The sequence below is a fragment of the Micromesistius poutassou genome (assembly GCF_964030765.1).
Source record: "Micromesistius poutassou genome assembly, chromosome: 14".
NCBI lineage: Eukaryota > Metazoa > Chordata > Actinopteri > Gadiformes > Gadidae > Micromesistius > Micromesistius poutassou.
In genome coordinates, this window is record NC_140284.1 from 150073 (window position 1) to 175072 (window position 25000).

The 25000-nt window shown below is 45.4% G+C and overlaps 1 protein-coding gene across 3 annotated transcripts in view; it reads left to right on the forward strand.

The window, feature by feature from the left end:
• Window positions 1-25000, forward strand: part of tns1b (tensin 1b) — a 181868-nt gene that overhangs the window by 53945 nt on the left and 102923 nt on the right. For all 3 annotated transcript variants that reach the window (XM_084478512.1, XM_084478514.1, XM_084478513.1), the window contains exons 2-3: window positions 3873-3987; window positions 12190-12227. In XM_084478512.1, coding sequence (XP_084334638.1) covers window positions 3873-3987; window positions 12190-12227 — 153 coding nt within the window. The remainder of the gene's footprint in view (window positions 1-3872; window positions 3988-12189; window positions 12228-25000) is intronic.

Sequence of the window (25000 nt, forward strand, 5' to 3'; positions counted from 1 at the left end):
TAGAGAACAGACAGATGATCCTGTGAAAGGGAGTGAGAGGCAGAGAGGAATAATGTGGTGAGAGAAACTGAACCCAGATAAGGTGTTCCCCTAAAGAGCCGTGGAAGAATGAAAAAAGAGGTACAGTGGGAGAGTGGTGATAAAGGGAAGGCAGCCAATGAGAGGGAGAATGTGAGAGGATGGTGTGCTTCATGGCTGTGGTTCAGAGGGATCCTGCCACGGTTGGGTTCCTTAAGGACCACCAGAAGAAACAGAACAGACCATTAGTGGTGAGAGGAGTTAGTATAAAGTGCTGCCTGCGAACCCTCATTCCTCACATACAAGGCATAGACGCACACATACACACACACACACACACATGCATTTAATACCCCAAAACACATGCCCAAAACTCTCTTATGCCATGCACACACGCACACACACACACACACACACACACACACACACACACACACACACACACACACACAGACACACACACACACACACTTACAAATTCATGTACCCACACACAGACATGAAATCACATGCAATAAAAGTGTCTTTAGGTTGAATCCCTGCATGGAACATGTGCTCTGCAGACACACACACACAAACACACACACACACACACACACACACACACACACACACACACACACACACACACACACTCCTAAGAATACTGGACGATAACAACCCTCAAAGGCTCAAGGGCATCTACAGCTAGGAGATCACACACACACACACACACACACACACACACACACACACACACACACACACATACTGTACATGATTTATTTGGTTTAACATGTGTAAACGTGTAAACTTGTGTAAACAGGGACAACTCGAAACACTTAAGGTGTAAGTGAACCCCTGAAATCCAACACTATGAGATAAGAAACAATGTGTGTTGGGTCTTGGAGGTCCAGGAAGCAGGGGGGCTTATCCCCATGGCTACGACACACTCCATTTTTATAATTTTCTTGTATTGTCGTTGTGCAAGAGCACTAAAACAAGCAATAATGTGAATGAAGTGTGCCACACACCGCTGTGTTATACTATGAGTGTCTGAGAAGCTTTACCTGCTGCCCACACAGAGCACCAAACATTCACACACACCTGGCCGCCGCCGGCCCCTGGCCGTGACGTCCGAGTGGCTCTGAGAGGAACGCCGCCGAGCAGAGTGAAACGTTAACAACCCGGTGGGCAGACTCAGACAACATACGGAGTTACTCCTGTTTTACTCTACATGTCTTATTTTAGTTACAGTCACAAAATGGCATAGATTACTAAATTGGCGATCATATACGACTTATTACAATGTTTAAAACAAAACAACAACATTTTGGTTTCACTTGCCCTTTAAAAACCACAACCATTCCTACCATGATGAGCCAAACACAAGCTCAGCCTGACATCATCATATGATGTCATCCCATGATGCAATGAGGCGAACACGTCTAACAACCCCAGACCCACCTCAGAAAACTCAACAAGGGGAATGTGTGATGAATCCCCCTCGGCCGTCTGTTAAAGAGGGAACCTGGACAGACAGAGCTGCGTCTACTGATGAGACATCTGGGAAATCATCTGTGTAGCAGGTTGGTTTGAGGATAGTCAATAGAGGGTTAACTGGTTAAGGTGCTCACACACAGCCCTCACCAACGGCAACAAACATCAACAAACACCAGTTGGACCTTGGCTGGGCAGCAATTGGTTTCCAAATACGGTCACACTTATGTTGGTCAGAATACTCAGCCATCAGAGTGACGCTCTTTCTCCCTTCACTTTTTCCGAATCTGGTTGAAAGTAAAACAAAAACATCTCAACAATCTCTTCTGAGAAAGATTTCTAGTTCATCTTTTAACATTGTTATCCAGCCTGTATCGATTGCTTTGATTATTTATAAAATTGCAGACCGGTTTGGCTGGGATTTTCTCACGGCAAGCAGACACCGTCAGATTCTAGGAAAACATCTGTTTGTTGTGTCGGCTGGTCTGAGTGAGGCCAACGGAGGCTTAGGGTGCTGGTCTGAGTGAGGCCAACGGAGGCTTAGGGTGCTGGTCTGAGTGAGGCCAACGGAGGCTTAGGGTGCTGGTCTGAGTGAGGCCAACGGAGGCTTAGGGTGCTGGTCTGAGTGAGGCCAACGGAGGCTTAGGGTGCTGGTCTGAGTGAGGCCAACGGAGGCTTAGGGTGCTGGTCTGAGTGAGGCCAACGGAGGCTTAGGGTGCTGGTCTGAGTGAGGCCAACGGAGGCTTAGGGTGCTGGTCTGAGTGAGGCCAACGGAGGCTTAGGGTGCTGGTCTGAGTGAGGCCAACGGAGGCTTAGGGTGCTGGTCTGAGTGAGGCCAACGGATGCTTACGCCTCTTGCACATTACCTCCGTCAACGGACGCATCTCATTGACTTTGCATGGGGATCCCTCGAAATGCATTGTGGGTCCGTCCGTCAAGTCGGCTCCGTGGCCTGCGTCAAAAGTTGAGAAATTTTCAACTTTTCAGGAAGCGACAGGTCCGTCGGCCAATCAGATCATGGTTATGCAAATACATTAGTGTGCCACTACTTGGACTCTGTCCAATGAAATGGTCTTCTTTCAGCTAGGGTTGCATTCCATTAATGTGGCTTAAGGGAATCTCCGCTAAGTAACCATGGCAACTTATCCGACCAAACAACCATCAAGCTAAACGTAAAGCCTGGCTTCTTTCAGCTAGGGTTGCATTCCATGAACGTCACTTAAGAGAATTTCCGCTAAGTAACTTCTTGGCGTTGGCTTCATTTTGTAATTCCCTTTATTAATTTGATTAATTCCCTTATTAAGAATATTCAAAGAAATGGAAAATAAATTGCATGAAAAGTTATTTGATTTCTCCAGTAATCCTTCCTATATTACTATTAATTGCGTGGGGATAGAACCCCGGTCGACCGGGTGCAAGTCTGACGCGTTAACTCGAGACTATCTCCCTGCTTTTAAATCCATGGTCAATATTAAATTAAAATATGTTACGCTTAATACAACTTATGCATTCAACAGATCGCCGATTTTTGTGCCAGGCAGCCTCCCTGTTTCTATTAATGGTTACGGTGTTCCCTTTTTGAGTTATTATATGCGTGTACTCCTCATAGACCTCCACAAGCAGCTTCTGTTCGCCGCTGGAATAGATCCCGCTCTGTCCTTTTCGGACATTTGATCCATGATTCGACATTCACGGTTCTGGGCTGGTTACATATCTTGTGAACACGCGTAATCCAGGACAACGTGAGCTTGGTTTGAACTAACCTGAGCAAGGCGCGGCTGAACTGCGTTGATGGAACGGCTTTAGCCTCAAGTGGAAGTTGGCACTAGTTCTAACCAGGCTTAATCAACTAAGAGTCTAACCTGCATTAGCCCGGTACACATAAATTTAGTTACATCTTGGTTTTTGAACTTAATATTTATAAATATATATCTTATTTAAATTAAATTGTAACATTGTAACATCCAAATGTTTATTGTAACATCCAAAATGTGTTTGACTAATATATAACAAAAATTGGGTGTATTTACAATACTATGCTTCTTTATTTATTCCGGCTCTCAATGACATTACACATGGGTACATCAAGTCATCTTGCACTCTTATCAAAAGTGACTTAATACTAAGGATGCAACACAACAAGATCAAAATAGACAATCAATGTTGTTGACTTGTTCAGCGCTGCCTTGTTCCCAAAGCAGTGGGAGGGACTTCAACAAGAAAAGCTGCACCATGGCATTCCAGCCCCTTCTTCCCCCAACACCTGGCTCTGGTGTGGCCCCGCCTGGCCAGGTGTCCCCCCCCCCGCCCCCCCCGCCCCACCTCTGTGTTGACGTTTGTTGACCCGGTCCTTGTTGTTCTTCGTGTCCCTGCAGCCAGAGGAGCTGGAGGCCGTCCACTCCCACACCTTCAGGGTGAAGAGCTTCAAGAAGAGCCGGCCCTGTGCCGTGTGTCAGCAGACCATCCTCCAGGACGGCCTCATCTGCAGAGGTCAGTCCTGTCCCCCGCACCCCCGCACCCCCGCACCCGGCCCCCACACCCTCCCTCTGTGCCCCACCCGGCCCCCACACCCTCCCTCTGTGCCCCCACACCCTCCCTCTCTGCCCTCACACCCTCCCTCTCTGCCCTCACACCCTCCCTCTCTGCCCTCACACCCTCCCTCTCTGCCCCACCCTTCCCTTCCCTGCACACACGTGGGAAAAGGTTATTTTTCCCAAATGGCATACTCAATTTACTACTATTGACTAATCCACCGCTAATCCAAAGCGATTTACAAATGAATTCAGAGACAAGTCAAGCTAAAGCGCACTGGCCTTTTGTGGACTCATACCCATTTCCTTTTGTCTGAGAGTCAACCACTACACAGCCACTACACTTTCCTGCAGCCTTCCCTTTCACTGGATAGACCTGGAAACAGTTATCTAGCAATTTAGCCTAGCAATTAGTCATTCAGCAGCTACACTTCAGAGACTTGAATTGAGAAATACCTGTTTAAGGAGCAGGTAAGGGGCAGTACTGTTGGCTCAATGTGGCCTACAGGTTGGCTGTGGACATTGTGGCTCAAACACAGAAGCTTCCGGCGGGTGTGGAACACCCTGGCCGCTAAACTATTCTGCCAGGCTTCCATTTCCCTGGACAGACCTGGAAAAGCTTCAAAATGATATCTGATATGTAATAGTGGTTGCCTCAGGACATAAGAAACATCTGGTGATTTGGAGAGATTGAGTGTCCGTAAGCTAAGGAAAATTAAGACTGTGTTTGTCTGGCTCAATAGTGCCTTAACATCAAACCTCCACAAGCACTTTGGAGAAGGTTAGCAAGCGAAAACCCAAAAACCCAGGGAATACAAAAGCCTTGCTGACACACCGGTCATCAGCGGCACTAGGGGTCATCTAGGTGAGCAGGTTAAAATGATGTCTTAAAGGTCACCCCTGGGGTCATCTAGGTGGCCGGGTGCAGCCAATCACGTGACAGAGCAGGTTAAATGATGCCTTAAAGGGGGTTAAAAGGGTTTCCATTTCCTTGGCTGTGTTTGCTAAACAGCCACTTTGTCTCATTGATCTTGGATGGATCTGTGCTCAGTTACACAGATGAGTCAACCCTCTTTCTTTACATTGGGCTAAACAACTTTGAGGCGGTGGAAAACAGGTGTCTGTTTGAGTGCAGGTGTAGGGTTCTGAAGTGGCAGAATGCAAGAAGTACCTAGAGGTCAACAACGTCAAGCACCTGATCCTTCCTGCTTCCTCCTGTGCTTTATAACCCAGTCTTTGATCCAGAGTTTTAAATAAGTGTGAGCTATATTATAATTGTCATTATCTATTTATGTGTACATTATGTATTCATGTGAACTAAGCCAGTTGACATTATTTTAGATGAACCATTTCCCAGTCAACAAACAGCCCTGGCTTGTTGTAATTACGTGGAAGTTGTGCAAAAGTTTGAGGCAGATGGGTCCACTTGAGCCATTGGCTCACCCTGACAGGTCGCTGGGGTGAGGTTGTTCCACTTCCTGTCCGTCAGGTACAGGATAGATTGTGAATAGCAGGAGATTTGGGCTGCTTATGAAAACACAGAAGGTCCTCCGCAGCAGCCTGGCTCTCACTGGGTCTGGGGATGGGCGATGAATAGCAATAGGAAATCAATCCAGCTACAGTCCACCAGGTCTCAAGATAGGGCTCCCGGGTTAAGTAGATGTCAGGCCCCACATAGAAGCATCCATTTTCCAGCGACACCCAGGCTTTGTTTTGTTTCCTCCTGACTGTGTGTGTGTGTGTGTGTGTGTGTGTGTGTGTGTGTGTGTGTGTGTGTGTGTGTGTGTGAGTGTGTTTTGTGTGTCACACACAAAACTACAACCAACAGACACCCCTTTTTTGTCAGCCATGTCTGTGTTTACAAACACAAAGACACGGTCCAAATAAGGACACGGCCGTTTCCTCTTCCCTCTGTGGTTGCTGGGAGACACAGTGTTTTGCTACCATGGCAACACCCTAGTTACGAGGTGTTATTTCCAGTAGGATACATTTCTGTATGTGTTTTGAGCGTGTTTGTACGCAGACCCAGGCAGTTGCATATAGTACACTTTAGCTAGTTATTTATTTGATGTGTTACTTACTTTACACTGTAAATATATAAAATTAATGGCTATATTAAACGATGCATCCTTTATTCTTATGCAGTCCATTTCCTTTTTAAAGGAACAGTTTACGATTAAACACATTGAGGCTCCCGTTGGGGTAGTGGTAAAGAATTGTTTTGTATATAGATATATAGATATATATTGTTTGTAAATAATGTTTTTTCCAATGTAATCTGTGTAATTATATTTAGTTTACAATAGCCTCCAGGAATGTCTGCATCGGTTTGCTACGGTTGGTGGACCAATGTGTATTTTCACCATTAACCTGACCATAGGTTAGGGTTCTAACCATTATAGTAGTTCTGCTATTTTTCAATAAAAAATGTAACGAACCAAAACGGCAGAACCATTTGCAGAGTCTCCCCCACCAAGGATTGTGTAGCAGAGTTGCACAATTGTAACAATTGAAAGTTGTGCAACATTTTTTAAAATCTTTCCCAGTACACCCAACCAATGTGTTAAAGTGATAAACCTCACCTTCAAGGACCTTTAAATTGAAATCAAATAGTTTGAAGAATGATTTTCCATGCAGCATTTTCTTCATCATAGTACAGATGTAAAAGCAATCCAGACTCCATTCTGCTGTGGAGCGCAGGAGCGCACACTGAGGCAAACACTGGCTCCTTGTTCTGCTGAAGACAGCCTCACCTGGGACTGGCTGTAAACACTGTGTGTGTGTGTGTGTGTGTGTGTGTGTCTTACTGGTGAGATCATGCAACTGGTATGCGGTTAATCCCAATGAGAGTTACATTTCAGAAACACACACGCACGCACACGCACACACAAACCATAATTAGCTACAATAGTGTTTCAATGTCAGTGTATTGATTTTGTGTCTGTCTGTTTGCTTGTATAAACTGTGTGTGTGTGTGTGTGTGTGTGTGTGTGTGTGTGCCTCCAGTATAAGTCTATGATGGCTGTGTTATTCACTTGATTTATAAACCACGGCCTGGCTCTCTATAATATGGTTATGACTTACATGTGCAAAACACGTACACACACATGCACTTACACAAAGAAGTGCACAGACACACATGCATGCACTTACACATGGAAGTACACACGTAACGCACACATCCAAATACATACAGCACATGCACAATCCACATTCACACAAGCAACCACGTACCCACACACGCACACACACTCAAAATCTTCATGACCGTCTTTCTCCGTCTCTCTCTCTCTCTGCCTCCCTTCCTCCCTCTTGCTCTCCCTCTCTATCCCCTGGAGAAGTCATTAATGTAATAAGTGGTCCCAGTCCTATGAGAAAGCCTTTGGATCTCCATGGAGTCTTTCTCCTTCTTTATCGTTAAACACTAGATGGACCATGCAACCACATCCTACCAACACTGGACTCTCACTTAGCTCATTGATTTGAAGGGCCATAACATTTGAGTCTCACACACACACACACACACACACACACACACTGTTGAGTCTTGGCTATTTTGTCGGATTCATTGTTGCATGAACGTTTGTGTTGGACTGTGTGTCTGTCATTTGTGTGTGTGGGGGTAAATATATATCATCCACACATTTGTTGAAAAAAACCCAGAATGCAGATACCGTTTGTTTTGGTTTTTGTCAAATAGCAACAAAGTGAAACACTAGCTTGTGCTGAGCAGAGAATAGTAAATTATAGCAACCTTCCTTCAGCCTGAGCAGTGCAAACAGGCCATCTGATGGCCATTCTGCCACATTACATGTACACAAATATTTGGTTTAATGTTACAGATTTTTCTAAATGATAAGGTTCAGAGCCCTTAAAACCAAAGCCATACAAAAAAAACAAGGCAAAAATGAAGGCGAAGATAGCAAATATGTTAATGAACGGGCATATGGGCAAATTAATAATTCTGAATATTTCTAGAATCAATTAGTATGTCAAACCAATTTTAACAAGTAAAATGAATAAACCTCAAAACTTTAATAATAAATGTATAAATATATATTAATTCAAATGAATAATTTATACCAAAACTGCACCTTCACCACTAGGAGGCAGAAGCAACCTTTTTATACCCTAAAACCCTTTGACACAAACTACTCTGTTGAACAGAATCCATCTGAATCATGTGAGTGCCGTGGCCGCTTACTCTAATGTTTTACAATATGTTTTGCATAACACATTATAAAATAGAGGTTGTTTATAAATCATTGCCATTCCTCTCATTACCTTCATCATCTCTCACATCATAACATCTCATTGTTAGGCTGAAGTATTGTATAACAAGCTCCAGTATACGAGCCAACGGGAAACAGCTGCTGACCAAAACAACCTTTAATTGAGGCTGCATACAAAAACAAAACGGCACAACAGAAGCCTTCACACAAAGGCAAACAAACACAGAAATATGAAAGAGAGAGAGAGAGAGAGAGAGAGAGAGAGAGAGAGAGAGAGAGAGAGAGAACAAAGGTTCTGAAACGTGACAGCATAGCCAGCCAGCTCCCATGATTCCTTCCTCTTCTCAGGATATTGACCTGTTCCTTGCCAAGCCGTCTTTACTGGAATCTCCCATGGCAACGGGGCCTTGTGCAGTCGTCACTTAAAGGTGTGTCTTCCACCACAGAGCCTTCATGCAGCTCAGACGCCTGCTGTAAGATGGACATGCTGCGGCAGGAATTAAAGTTGGGCTACAAACGGAAACGTTGTAGTCGCGGTTAAGCAACAAAAACGTCAGTTGGATACAGAGTTCCAATAAGATCGATTTTGTGGAAAAAAACAAAAGGATTTAGCTTTTATTTTTTACGTCTTCAGTAGTTTTTCTTTTACAGTTCATTAAGGAATATCAACCTTCTCCCTGTTGTATTGAGTCATGACTTGGAACACAGTCAGAATAGCCCAGAATAACCTCATTGGGTCTTTTTTGCCGTAAAAATGTGATTTTTCATGGCGGTTTAGAAGGAGGAAATGGAGGAGGCCCTGCCCTTTATTGTGTTGTGTGGTACCAGGCAACACACACACACACACAATTTGTCATCATGTTTTTGTTCCATATTTCTTCGTAACCCTTCGTTTTCTCTTGTAATTGCTGCAATCATGTGAGCTATTGGTGTGGACCATATTAATCATCATCTTCCTCACTGCGGTCATCTCCCAAATATATTTCAGTCCCTTCATTCACTTTTTACATGCTTGGATGAAGCCTCTGCTCTTCTGCCTCCTCTACTATATTAGTCTCTCCTCTGTTTCCCTGGTCCCCTTATCTCCTCTTCCCTCTCCTCTCCACTCCTGTTCTCCCACCACCTCGCTCATCCCCTATCCCCCTCTCCTCTCCCCTCTCCTTCAACTCTGGCCCCTTTCCTCCTGCTCTCTCTAGTCTCTTCCTCTCCCCTGTTTTCTCCCCTCCTCTCCCCTCCTCCTCTCCTCTCTGCCTCCGCCTCCATTAGATCTCATGTCTGTTTACATGACATATCCCTCCCTTCCTAACAAGGTAAAGCTGGGGCCTGGCTGTGTCTGCCTGCTGCTCTCACACCCAATATGGAAGTCTATCCTCCTCCTCTCCTTCTGCTCCCAGAAGCCGTGTTTACGGGGAGGAACTACACTTACAAAATAATACAAATAACTACCTTTGTGTTCTGAACCCTGAACTATACTCTTCACTCTGTCCAATGAATGTTGTTTTTTTAAGAACGCACTTGGAAGCTACTAGATGTTCGGAGCTCGTCGCTACTCCACTATTCGTTGGCTCATGTGCTTCGACCGTTCTCAACTCAGCTTGGAAGCCGTTTCAAGTTAAACGTGTCTGCTTAATGTAAATACAAATGTAAATGTACCCGCATACAGAACAATCTGCAAGCATATTATGCTGCAGTCTGCAGAAAATGACATTCGATAAATACATGACAAATCCTTTGTAAACAGCCCACTCTTTACTCTGGAGATTGCCATCTGACATCATAACTCTGAACATGGTGGAGGGGGGTTACACGCTTTGCCGTGTCCCGCCCGCTGTTTCCCAACGGCGGCGTCTGCGAGCGGCGTGCAGGCGGCGGGGGCCGGGTGGACAGGGCCCTGGGAACCGGAGCCCGCTCGGGGCCAGCAGGATGTCACGCTGCCACCCGCAGGCCAAGGCCTTTCATTAAGGAGTCAGGCTGGCTCTCCAATGTGACCCCCTCCAGGGTGGATATAGTCCCCTGGGTTTGGAAATAGAAACTAAATGTAGCGCAGAGCAATTACCCGTTCCCTCTGTACTTAAAGAGCGCTGTCACTTTCTCCGCTCCACAACTTCACTCCAGTGGAGCCCTTTGTTGATTTGTTGTTTTTTCACCGCTGCTTATTGTTGCTATGCTAAATGGAAATCTTCTCTGCTTACAAAAACACACTGGGAACGTTTTTCGGACCGTTTACGAGAATTTCACACCGCGGAAACATGTGTGAACGTTAGGTTTAGTGGTAGGACGGTGATATGAATGTAATTATTATTAGTCTTGCTCTTGTTTTTCAGGGAATACATAAACAAATGTATTCTCTGGAGGAGCTGGGAACAGAGACATAGCGAACAGCAGCCAACACACACACACACACACACACACACACACACACACACACATTCCCTCACACACACACACACACACACACACACACACACGCACACACACACACACACACACACACACACACACACACACACACACATTCCCTCACACACACACACACACACACGCACACACACACACACACACACACACACACACACACCCACACACATTCCCTCACACACACACACACACACACACACACACACACACGTACAAACACACACACTCACACATACAAACACACACACATCTCCTCGCCACTGCCCCGCCACGCTCAAACACATGTTGATCTGAGTCTTTATTTGAGATGGGGGAGCTATACAGAGGAGCTATACAGAGGCTTTCTCCTTGGTCCTATCTCACCACTCTATTGCTTTCATACCCTGTTGGCTCGAGCCAAAAGCAACATGATGGGGCGTGCTCTTCAGCGTGAAGCTTTCCACCCATTGGTCTATTGGCTGAACAGGTTGAGCTTGAGTTCCTATAGGCCAGGTCCAGCACGTACTTCTTTAAACCTCCTGGCCACACCCCTTGGTTGGGGATGGATAACCTCAGATCCGATGGATCTCAGTGCAGTTTCACGTGTGTTTGAATGACTCCTTTGAAATGTTCACATGCATATATTTCATGTTAAACAAAGCTTTTCTGAGACATGGCTATGAAGGATTTTGCTGCCTTGCCTGAATCTTCTCGTTGGTGATAGCTTAATAATGAAGGCTGAGCGGTGACCTGACACAGTGGCCGGACGGTGCTTACCCTGACACCTACACAAATGCCTTTTTCAACCTGTTACTCTACGCTTTTGACATTTTCCTGTTTTGTTTAATGGAAACAGAACTGACCATCAAGCTGTCATCAAGCGCCGAGCACCAAGGCCCCGCCCCCTTTTGTGGGTAGCTTGGTGCTTGATGACGCGATGCTGTGTTGGTATATATATATATATATATATATGTCAGGGACAGGCTTCTACCATTGGTGTCTATTCCATTATCAGTTTAGGTTGTAGTACCTAGGATATCATATCCCCAGTGTACCTGTAGGCGTCCTGGAGAAAGAGGTGTGAAGCTGAGCTCGCTGTCTGTCCACTAGAGGACTAAGACAGCAATAGATGAGAGCCTTGGCATTGGGATGTTCAGTTATGATTCTGCTGTGAAGGTGGAACATGATGAAGCAGAAAATAAAAAAAAATTTGCTTTAAGAAACGCTTCTCCACTCGTAACGCTCCCACACGCTCACACTGAATAATGCACTAAGACTTTAATCCCTCGCCAAGCAACTTTTAAATCTTAAGGCCTGGCTGCCATCAACCTGGATCTCACACTGTTTGACTTTTAACACCAAACTAACTTTTTCATTTAATTTGCTTTTTGATGGTGAGATGTTCGAGGAATGACCATGTATGACTTTAGTGTTGATAGATGTTGAGTTCACTGCAATAAATCACCAATTTAAATTGTAAATCTTCTAAATTGAAATGTTATCTTCTTGTTTATTTATTTCTTCTTCTCTAGTGTGCCGGATATCTTGCCACAAGAAATGTGAAGTGAAGGTAAGAGTCTTATAGTTATCTTTCTGTTTGACTCCCAGCCGCACGGTTCTGGGATCCATCCCCATGTTGGCACACAGTCCGCCTGTAGGGATGCTGAACCCCTACCTTAAAAAAACACTTCAACCAACAGTCATTACAATGATGAGAACAATCCTGATCATTAATAATTGCAATGAACATTGCATGAGACTACACGTGTGTGTGTGTGTGTGTGTGTGTGTATGTGTGTGTGTGTGTGTGTGTGTTAATGTAAGGGTGGGATCGTGGGTTCCACAGAGGAATCCGTAAACAAGAGCACGCTGTCCCCGGGTGTGTTTTGATTGGCTGAACCCGCGCGTCTCTGAGATCGCCCCGTCTAAAAATAAGAGACCTCTGGGTGGGATGGCCGCCTCGGGGGGGGTCAGACCATCTCTCACTGTACAGCGCTTAGCTTCCAATAGAGGCATTAGCCAGGGGGGGGGGGGGGGGGGGCGGGGGGGGTGGGGTGTTTTAAAGAAAGGAACAACTGCCGTAAGGCGTTTAAAGTATAGGGTCCACAGTGCTGAAAGCCTCCTTAAAACACACACACACACACACACACACACACACACACACACACACTTACACACATATTTAATACACACACACACACACCTATACATACACACCCCTCATATGGCAGCTATTATACAAATTGTGGTTTCTTGGCAACGTTGCCGGCTCCATCCTCAATAGTCGGGAAGTGGCAGCAGTGCAGGGCAGCCTAGCTACAGGGCTACAGGGCAGCCTAGCTACAGGGCTACAGGGCTACAGGGCAGCCTAGCTACGGGGCTACAGGGCAGCCTAGCTACAGGGCTACAGGGCTACAGGGCAGCCTAGCTACAGGGCAGCCTAGCTACAGGGCTACAGGGCTACAGGGCAGCCTAGCTACAGGGCTACAGGGCAGCCTAGCTACAGGGCTACAGGGCAGCCTAGCTACAGGGCTACAGGGCAGCCTAGCTACAGGGCAGCCTAGCTACAGGGCTACAGGGCAGCCTAGCTACAGGGCTACAGGGCAGCCTAGCTACAGGGCTACAGGGCAGCCTAGCTACAGGGCTACAGGGCAGCCTAGCTACAGGGCAGCCTAGCTACAGGGCTACAGGGCAGCCTAGCTACAGGGCTACAGGGCAGCCTAGCTACAGGGCAGCCTAGCTACAGGGCTACAGGGCTACAGGGCAGCCTAGCTACAGGGCAGCCTAGCTACAGGGCTACAGGGCTACAGGGCAGCCTAGCTACAGGGCTACAGGGCAGCCTAGCTACAGGGCTACAGGGCAGCCTAGCTACAGGGCAGCCTAGCTACAGGGCTACAGGGCAGCCTAGCTACAGGGCAGCCTAGCAGGGCAGCCTAGCTGGTCTAGAGTGTGGAGTGCCACGACTACCTTTGACTGGCAGCCATCTTTCATTCATACAGCTCAACAGGCCCAACGTATGTGGGCCTGTTGTTTACATTACATTACCAGGACTTGGGTAATGTTAACATGATGAAATTGGAAAAAGTCTATACGCAGGAAATTGGGTACACTAGTAGCATAACTAAGCTAAGCTATGGTTTGGACTACAGCATAATTGTAGCGTCATTTTAAAAACCTGTTTGGAGTGCGGTAACTCGCACAAACCTGGAATCGTTTAATGCACTTCTTTGACCACAGCCAATTGCCAGTGATGTGTTTGCAATACTTAATTGTAATTACTTAAGTGGGACTGTAAGCCGGTATTGAACATGTAAAATACATGTATTCAAGAGACAAGGTAGGAGTAGACCTTACTGAAAATAAATATTAAAGATATTGTTCTGTCTTTTTTTTGTTTCTTAGTCCAACAATTGATCTTAACATGACATAGATCTGCAAAGAAACAACAAGATCCAAATTTCAATCAATCAGCAAAAGCATATATTACAAGAGCAAGCTGACAACAATCAGAGCCATATTAGCCTTGTATGGCTTCTGGCTATAGCTATGGAGCTTCTGGGAAGTTTTTGCAATAAACAGAGAGTTACACCTCAAATGTGGCCCTAGAAATATGTGTAGGCCAAGTGAGCTTGCAACAAAGGAATCCAGCACCTTTAATAAATCGAGTCGGATGGTTTCCAAACTCACAGTTGTAAATCTCCGTCTTTATAAAGATAAGGTAGCGCTTAGCCCATATTTAACCTTGGCATGAAAAAACTTTTGCCCACAGCTAGTTTGTGTGTGTCTGAATTGTTGTCTTGATGGGAGTCGAATGCTAACCTATAACACATATAAAAACAATGCCACACTTTAAATGGCTGCCAAAATCCAATCCGTTGTCAGAATATATATATAAATAAATCCACTGTCAGTCCTGACTCTGAAAGGGATGAAACGGAGAGTCAACAGCACCCATCCCCTAATGTCCGTAATGCGGTAAAAACCTGGAAAGTGGCCACTGTCACCTGTGATCTCCATTACCTTGGATGCTTCCACCCTCCCTGCTTTGATTCCCTCGCCCCGTTGAGTCGGAAGAAGCAGTGCGTGCTGGGCTAGCTCTGTGTTTTGCTGTACGGCTGTAAAAACACCAGGGAAAGGTGAAACCGTTGGCGGGCTGCCAGCTCTGCTGCCTGCAAGTCTCACTCCAAACATACGTTTCTAGGCATGCTACAGTTGGTATGGTTTAATGTCCAGCAAGTTAGGTATTGGAGATCAGCGTCCTTGAGCAAAAGAGGCCCTAACGCCTACATGCTACATAATGAGCTCTATCTGAATCCACTGTAAATCATTTTGGATAACCTTGGTGTCTGCTAAAGAAAAATTAATGGTTTGCTGGTAAATAAATGGTTCTAGAGCATGAATTGCAAGCATCATGTCAGGTACTATGTCACTGCTGAAGATGAAATACTCCCCATCACATCATTATAGGCTATTGCTGTTATAGCAATGGTATGTATAGTACTAAGCACCAGAAGCCAATTTTTGAATGTAGCTAGTTATTTGTAGCAATATTCACAAATAGATAATCAATACAAATGAGGACTTTGACGATATGATTAGTTATTTAGCGATTCCAAATACCACCAACCAGGCCCGGGGTGGCCATCGGGACGTTCGGGAGGTTTCACGTTGGGCCGGTCCACTTTCAAATGTATTTTGGGCCGCTTGGGTGGAAAAAAAAATTACTTTGACCATTATTTTATCTTCTCCTAAAGTAGACATTCTTAATTCATCTGATATTTCAGCCCCAGCATCGCAGTATATATAATATGGATTATACAATGTACGGTAGTTCACCCCTCCCAATTATTTGAGTTGGTTTGGTCCATGTTGCGTCTTTTCTTAGCGGTAGCCAGTGGCGGATTAAGGTGGTTATTGGCCCCTAGGCTACTATTTGTGTGAGGTCCCCTTTCTGATCACGCAAAATAACTGAATTTAAACCAAAAAATAACTACATGGCCCACACGCACATACTCGGGCACACTTGCATACACACACCCAGACACAAATCCAACTGCTATGAAATGTATAAAATAAAGCCATACAAATACAATAAACACAGTACTACATACAAGTACTACAAGTACTACATAATAACAGCAATAATGCCACAGCAGCACAATCATGAATACATATTCTTACTCTTTAGAGGTTTTTCTGACAGAACTCCTTAATGAGGCTGCTCTTTCAATGGACAGATCAGAGACAGGTGTCTGTTTTGGGCCATGGTGGATCTCAGTCCATCTTCAACTAGCGGCAATTTTGAAAAAGAGCGCTCCCCACTGGCGTTGGTTACAGGCAAAGTCATGAATAATCGGGGTGCTATATCGACAAATGGAAACACTTTTTCAACATGTTGGCGCTAGGCTGTCCAGCAGCCGTGACGTAGTAACAAAACTGACTTTGAGAACTGGCCACATGACCCACACATCTACCCAATCAGCTGCTTTATTTTTTAATGTTTCTTGTGGCCAATAGGGGGTCACGTTTTTTTTTTATTCTGGTGGTAACAGAAGAGAAATAGAGAACAGAAGCGACAAGTGTCGTTGATTGTGGAGGGCAGGAAAAGCCAAGGAGGAGCCGAAAAAGCCAGATTTAAAAAAAGAAGGGCACTGGAGGCAGATTCCACCAAATGTGCCAAAATAAACAACCTGTTTACTTTAGAGGACAGACACAAGTTGCAGCCAGGAGAGAGAGGTGGATCTAATGATTAATTTGCAACATAAATCATTTAGCTATTCGTGCTATGTTTGCAATGCCAACCTGAGCATACAAACTTAAACCAATTCATCATTATTCTAGTTCATTTTGTTAAGCCATACGACGAATCACAAATATAATTTGTGAAAATTAACATGTAAACTCCAGCATGATCTGTGACCTCAGACCAAGCAATAAAGTAACCCCTTCTTTTTTGTAACATCAGAAGAGAAAGCCGGTCCGACACTGAAGAGGCAAACTGGACACCATATTTCATGTAAAATATAAAAGACAGAACAAACGTGATAGATTATATAAAATATAAAATATTGTGTAGCCTCAGAGCAGCAGTCCAGCCGGTCTGATGCTGCTGGTGAACCCAATAGACATGAAGAGGACAGGACTGAGGGGACAGGTAGAGAGGACTGTAAAAAATATATTTTAAATGATTTGATATAAGATAACCCACACATAGAACTGACATGATGCATTGAAATGAACCCAAATATGTAATGGGTTAATATTGTATTTTTTTTGTATATATAATTGATAGTTAAACTAACAGATCCTTGAGGTGGATTTTTCATTTGGCAAACGTTGATCCAAAAAGGGATAGTACGAGTTGTGTGCTGTTCATTTATTCAAATTCTTCCATCACTGAAAAAAGTGGGCCGGTCTGGGCCTGAAACTCCCAGGCTGAAAATGGGTCCCACTCCGGCCCTCCCACCAACTACTGAATAGTTGAGCAGCAGTGATCAACAGCTCAGATACATGGAGCATTAAGGAGCAGGAATGGGGTCATGCATCTCGCCACAGGTCACCATGTGGACATTGGGGTTTGAACCCAGAACCTTGCGGCTGGGAATCAACTTCCCCAAACACAAGACTCTGCTTTGCCTTGCTTTAATTAGGTTGAATATCACCACAAAAATGAAGGAAGCCCTTCAACCAGGGTTGTCCATGCCGTTAAACCCACGAGGGTTCAGTTAGAAATGTGTGGACGTTTGGGAGCAGAACCTTCTGGCACTACCGTGTGTTTGTAACAACAGACAGACTCCTTTCTGACGGAATAAGAAAAATAACTGGAAAAAAAGAAAATGGCCACCTCTGTCTGGTCTGTACTGATGGATGATTTATTTAAACTAGATTTATCCGTTCTCCGCTCTCCCACGATGACAAAGCCGGTACCCTGCCCTGCACACATCCATGTAGAAAACCCAAAATCACAAAACCTGTTTTCATGTTTGTCCTGGCGAGTCAACCCACATTCCTCCCGTATCGCATTCCTTTAATTGTGACCCCCCGCGGTTTACTTCACTTCTGGCCCGGCCGGCCGCGTCCTAAAGGGACCCACGGTTTGTTTGTTGGCCTTGGGCGTGATGGAGGGGCCGCGACCCCTCGTCGGTCCTGCTGCTGTGCGCTCCTGTGTGTACGGCCTTCCGCTCACTATTAGGACTTGGCTGCCGCTCAGTCCGTGTTCATGTGGTTTCCCTCTCTGATTGAGGGAACGTTTGGACAAAAGGATAAACACAGCGTATTGCTTCAGTTGGAACGGCTGTAGGATGCCTTCATGTCAGGGGCTCAGGAATGAAGGAGAACCATAACATTAATGAACAGGGACAACATGTTGTTCTGGGACATTCTTTCTGCGCTGCAATAGCTGTGTAATTTGCTAATTAATTATTAACTTAATCATTTACTGCCTGTTGTGGTGGCTGAGCCAGTGAAAACAGATGGAGCCGGGGAAAACATGGTGAGACTCTTGGAAATCAATTGCAAACTCTGACTGCTTTTAGGCGTATCGAGTTGAGCGTCCTAGTGTGTGGAGAAGTGCATACAGGTTTTAACTGGGCTCATTCTCATTCAATCGTTAAATTAACTTTATTTATATGGTGATGAACAAAGTAACTAATGTGTGTGTGTGTGTGTGTGTGTGCACGTGCGTGCGTGTGTGTGTGTGTGTGAGCGGAAATATCCCAAAGGGTAAAGAGGCAGTTAATTTATATATTAAATACATATACCTTGTGTACACGTTTTTCTTATTTAGATATACATGAACCGATTATAAAGCACAATCACAAGAGTGATGGAAATATTATAGATTTCCTCTTGTACAATTCATAGGGAAATTCATAACAAAATAATTATGGAAAAATGGAAAGTATGTAAGATATGTTGCATACTAACAATTCTTAGCAAGCATGTTTCCAAAATTAAAGTCAATGTCATGATTTAAGAGAAGGAATAATTTTTCTCAGGACATTTTGAGCATGAAACGTCGTGCTGTTTAGTTTCATCAAGCTGTTACTGGACTACACACAAGTAGCTACTGATCGACATTTTTAACATTTCAGCTCGATGAACACACCAAAAATACTTGGTGGGAAGATCTCATCCTGGTTATTTATAGCCTATTTGTCGTTCATGTCCAACACCTGTGTCCACACTGGAGCAGTGGTTGCATTTTTGATTCATCTTTTTTGGTGAAAGGGTGCGTAGGGTGTAGCTGTCAAGCTCCTGACCTGAGATTTATTTGTATGTGGCGAGCTAGTAACTGTCTGCTAGCCCCCGTTTGCTAACTTCACACCTCAAGCAAAAATACTTATAAATCCTTTTAAACCCATATCCATTACAAATAAAACAAATGAAAACACCATGGAAAAAGCAGTATAAATATTTTCTGTTGGGTTTGAATTTCGTGCGACCTGAATTCTGGTTTGAAGTGTGCTACTCCCTAGTATGGGGAGTCGGTGCGGAGAGAATGATGATTTGCTTTTGCTTTACTTAATGTGGAAATATGATTCTGTGGAAAAGTCTTCATCATTGCCCTGCAATTCATTACTTTCTACAACGCGATGAGCCGTAGGGCCCGGAGGGGACCGGCAGCTGTAAGGGATGACTGGGCACACCAGCACTTAGCCTGCCCAACCCTGGCCTGCCCCGGGACCATACTTCACTCCACCACCGGGGGCAGATTTATCACACGGGATGTAATTGGAAAGCTGTGTTGTCATTGAGAAGCACCAGCAATGCTATTTCATGATCTCATAGAGCTGACCGAGGGAGCTTTCACGAGAGAGAGAGAGAGAGAGAGAGAGAGACAGAGAGAGAGAGAGAGAGAGAGAGAGAGAGAGAGAGAGACACAGAGAGAGAGAGAGAGAGAGAGAGAGAGAGAGAGAGAGACAGAGAGAGAGAGAGAGAGAGAGAGAGAGAGAGAGACAGAGACAGAGAGAGACAGAGACAGAGAGAGACAGAGACAGAGACAGAGAGAGACAGAGACAGAGAGAGACAGAGACAGAGAGAGACAGTAAGTGAGACAACTGTAACAGGCCTAGAACGCTGGCTCAATAGAGAGAGAGAGAGAGAGAGATGACCTAAAGGTTTTCAGCTTCCTGCTTACAGTGGCAGAGCAAGGAGCTCAAATGAATGGCTGCCAGGGGTCCTTTTGACTTTTATTGTTTTCCAGAGGAGGATATACGCTGCCAAACGCTCTCTGGTGACACACACGTTTAATTAAACCAGCGGCTCCTTATCACCTCATTATGGCCGTTGGGGGAGGACGTCCCGTAACCTTTAGTCCTGTAACCTTTTGGCGGCCGTGGTATTTTAGCCCGTTATTGGCCAACCGTGCAACAAGATAAACATGCATTTTATTTTAACAACCCACCGAGGAGAAACAAATGCAAATAACCACACCGTTTACCATTTTAATGCTATTTTCCGTAGCCTCTTAAAATGGGGGGGTAGTGAAAACCCCCATATCCATTTCAAACGCTGTCTGGATGAGATTGAATCCCATCGAAAACATGAAACTTTCTTCCCGCGATAGCATAGCGGAAGACGTGACGTGAGAGTCAACATTAAAGGGGAATGATCCCTGAGCTAGCCCTAGCATTATAGCATATTTATTTTATTTATATAGCACTATAGGGGTGTCCTAGTGCCCTATAACCCTAACCCTCTTTCAACCCACTGTCCAGATCCTAAATAAAAAGACGAAAGCCCTTATAATGTATTAAACAAAGAACAAGACAAATCAAGGGAAGGGTGGTGATGGGCGTGGTCTTTGGATAGATTTATGTCTGAACCATCACCGGTTTGAACACATGTTCACAACAGAACACAGGACCAAAACAAACTATAAATCACGCTGTTTTTGAAAGGTCTCAGATTGAATAAGGTTGATAATACAGTTTGAGCCATGTACATTAATGTAATATTGTGATTAGCGAACAGGCAGGATGTCTGCAGATGTAGCGATAGGACTGGATAGATCTCTTCTGGATGGTCAATGTGCTTAAGCAGACAAATTAATAGTGTAGTCTTACGTGTGTGTTGCCATGATTTTGGATAATTCAGGAGCTCTGGTTCTGGTTTATCCTCTCTAATCCTGAGTGTTTGACTCCCAGCACGAAGATCCCGGGTTCAACACAGATGATGAAGATCATCCTACAGTCTACCTGTAGGTGTCCTTGGGCAATAGGCCTAACCCCAATCTGTTGGTTGATGTGTATCCAAAATAAACAAACATGATCATTCACCACACGGATTACACCGTCTGCTATGACTAAATAGTAAACTGCAGACGTGACATCATTACAGTTAATCAAAGGGCTTTTCCAACCTCCCCATGAATACCTTTCTAAAGTGTCCTGGGTAGTTGTCCAGAGACACGCGTGTGCCCACAGCAGGGCGCTCACCACCGCATGCTGGCCTCTGATGTCTTTATTGACTGGGCCGTGCGTCGGGCGCGCTGCTCGCTGGATCCACTCGCATAGAAACGGTAGGGAACACAAACAGGAACGCCCCAGCCACTCGCATGATGGAGTAATCACAAGGCTGTGGAAGGAATGCCAAAACGGGCCGGCGGTGGAGGGACGGAGCGGAGGAAGTGGAGGAGGTGGGGAGGAGGTGGGGAGCCGTGGCCATCGCTAATGATTCACACTAATTGCGTTGTTGTTTTACTTTTCTTTCGCAGCACCTTAATCCATGTAGGGCTTTACGTGAGAAAACAGTGTCTTGCATAACAGCTGTACTCTCATACCAAAGTCCCAGTCTGCAATAACAATAATAACAGATTCATAATGTTGAACATTGTACCACAAGTGCACCATGGTGGACGATAAGGGCTTTCTGCTCAGCTGTGCTTTGTGCTATGTCCAAGAACAATAGCTTTGCAGCTATCAATAGGAGCAGATTTGCTCAAGATTCTGTCTCTCTAAATGATCTCTATGCAACCTTGTGTTGGGGACATGGTTGGTCTGGGTTTTGGGAGGGGAAGTTCTGCTCAGTTGTGCTGTTGGGAAACCTTGAGTCAGACCTCCTGAGACTGGACCTCACCCTCACCCTAGCTCCTCTCTCTGTCTCTCTCTCTCTCCATGTGTCTCACTATCATGTCTCTGTCTCTATCTCTCTATGTGTCTCTCTGTATATTCTATGGGTGTCTCTCTATTATGTCGCTCTCTTTCTATTGTTTTGTGTCCCTGTCTGTCTCTCTCTCTCTCTCTCTTGCGGTGTCTCTCTGTCTGTTGTTTTGTTTTGTCCCACTGTGTCCAACCCCTTTAAACCACCTGGCGTTAACATGCCAGGTTTTGGGGCAATCGGATATCAATCAGATATCCCCTAAACACATTCAACACATTGAATTTACACCTGGCTCTGGAATGCGTCTCCATTGTCCAGATGATATCAGATATCGCTCTCTCTCTCTCTCTCTCTCTCTCTCTCTCTCTCTCTCTCTCTCTCTCTCTGGATTATAGAACGCTACTCTCGCGGGTTTGGCTGCCTGAGACAGAAACGTAAGTTAGGAACGTGAGTTAGAAACAGTTTGAACTGTGATGACAGCAGGTGTAATGGCCTCATTGATTTCAATGTTCCTGATGATGAAGGGCGCTGCGCACCAGACGAACACACACACACACACACTCATCACCATGGAACTACCTCTGTGCTTTGAACTACTTTACAACGTCCTATCGGATGTGGCTCGGCTCATATCGGGCTGCGCTGTAAGCTGTCTACGGCGATTGGCTGATGTCGGCCAATGGGAGGAGGCGTTACGCAGCTGTTATTGCTGTTGCCTGCACATTGGACAGATGTTGATGGATAAATGTAAATGTATGCTGATGAGAAAATAAACAAAATAAAGTCAAACTAGGAAGACACGTGGATGTCCTTGTATGTAAACAGATGGCTATACGTATGTGATGATGGGGTCTCACAGATCTCATCACTAATGAGTCTTGGGGGCATTAATGCATACATTATCACATTCATACGTTCCATGAAACACATGTTAATGCCAGGTGTAAAGGTCTCTCGTCCCTCTGTCCCTCTCTTTCTTTATTTGTCTATTTGTCACTCTCTCTCTCTCTCTCTCTCTCTCTCTCTCTCTCTCTCTCTCTCTCTCTCTCTCTCTCTCCCTCCCTACGGCCCTACCTGTTTTATAATTGACCATTGTCTATCTCCTTTCTTCTCATCTCTCCTGTATTGTAGTCCATATTTTCTCTTTATCTCTCTCGTATTTATAAAGAATCTATCTCTCTTCCAAAGGAACGTACGCCCATCCTTGAGCTCAGTGTAACTATGAGTAACACAACCACACAGCCACCGGGTTCCTGACATGACATCACCAACGGTGACGTCATGTCAACGGTGTGGTGTCAGAGGAGAGGAACAGACAGAATGCAGCAGCGGTGCCTCCATACATCATGTGTTGTTATGTCAGCAGGGGCCACGCACAGCTGGAACTGATACCAGCCCTAGACTCAAGACACACACACACACACACACACACACACACACACACACACACACACACACACACACACACACACACACACAAACCTCAGACCCCTAACTGCTACCTAATCTCCCAGAGGAAACATGGTAGAGACGGTATGCTTGTACTACTGTAAGCCAGAGGGTCACACACACACACACACACACACACACACACACACACACACACACACACACACACACACACACCTTACCCCCCTCTTCCCGCCCTTTGATGGATGAGCCAATCACTGTCCTTGTTGATTACAGAGCACCGGGTCATTAGACCGTATCATAGCAAAGTCAGCCAGACGGTGAACTCTGCCTGCCCTACTGTACGGCCTACTGCCCTACTGTACGGCCTACTGCCCTACTGTACGGCCTACTGCCCTACTGTCCGGCCTACTGCCCTACTGTACGGCCTACTGCCCTACTGTACGGCCTACTGCCCTACTGTACTGCCTACTGCCCTACTGTACGGCCTACTGCCCTACTGTACTGCCTACTGCCCTTCTGTACGGCCTACTGCCCTTCTGTACTGCCCCATACGGAGGAGGGCTGATGCTAGCTAGGATGATGTAGGTGTTGCGTTGGGCTTGTTGTCAAGGGAACGGTACGCTTGCCTCATTCTCAAAGGTGTTCATGACCACCCTCTGTAGCTCCCTTGGTTTCCTCCATTTCCTTTCTCTCTCTCTCTCACTTGCTTATCGGTTATCCCTCTCCTCTCTCCCCCAGAGCAGGAAGCAAACACCAACACCAACGCGCAAAGGGAATCTCCCAGTCAACGGGCTGGTCTGCTGCCTTCATTAAAAAGCATACTGCACACACATGGATATAAACAGGATATAAACAACCAGCTTCTGTTGCCATGAACTCCACCCTGCCTCTCTCACACGCACACACAAACACACACACACACACACACACACACGCACACGCACACAAACACACAGGCACTGGCACGCACACTCACACAGACACATGCACACACACACACACACACACACACACACACACACACAAGCACACACGCGCACACACACACACATGCACGCATCCTTCCTTGGCCAGCCTCTCCTGTCATTCATGGTGAATCAAACAGCAGTTCTACCTGCTCACTGGAGGTGGTGCAAGGGGGCCCTTCTCCAACAGGGTCTAGGAACGCTTTTTATACAACATTTAAATGACGGGGCCTCGAGACACTGTAGTGTCTCTCCTGTATCTCTCCTGTATCTCCTCGAGACACTGTAGTGTCTCTCCTGTATCTCTGACGAGACACTGTCATTGTGTCTGGCGTCATGATGCACATTCGGACACAGACAAAAGCATGCAAACACACACACACACACACACACACATAAGCATGTACGTCACATATACAATCTGATTTAACTTGCCAAATTAATACTTTATATAGACCATTGCACAGTTATATTTTCTGTTAGCTATGTGTACATATTATCTTTGTAAATAATGATAGTTTTCTATCTTTTAAGGTTTTTAAACATTGCTGTAATTTACATTTTTATAGTTTTCTAAAATTTTTTCTTCTCAAGCATTCATTACCATGAGCAATGGCTCCTCACTCGTCCATTAATGAGAGTACAACAATAAAGTAGAAACATACTGACAAGGTGCTTTTGGAGCGTCCGGTTCCACTCCCCCATCGTTCATCCCTGTAACACCTGAGTGCATGTGGCCACCACCACACCACTCTAGAAATGCGACTGGAGCGAGTCACTTGCTTATTATGGTAAAGTCAAAGCTAAGATGTGGCGTTGTACACGCTCCAGTATGCGATGAGCAGACACCCTGGAGGACAAC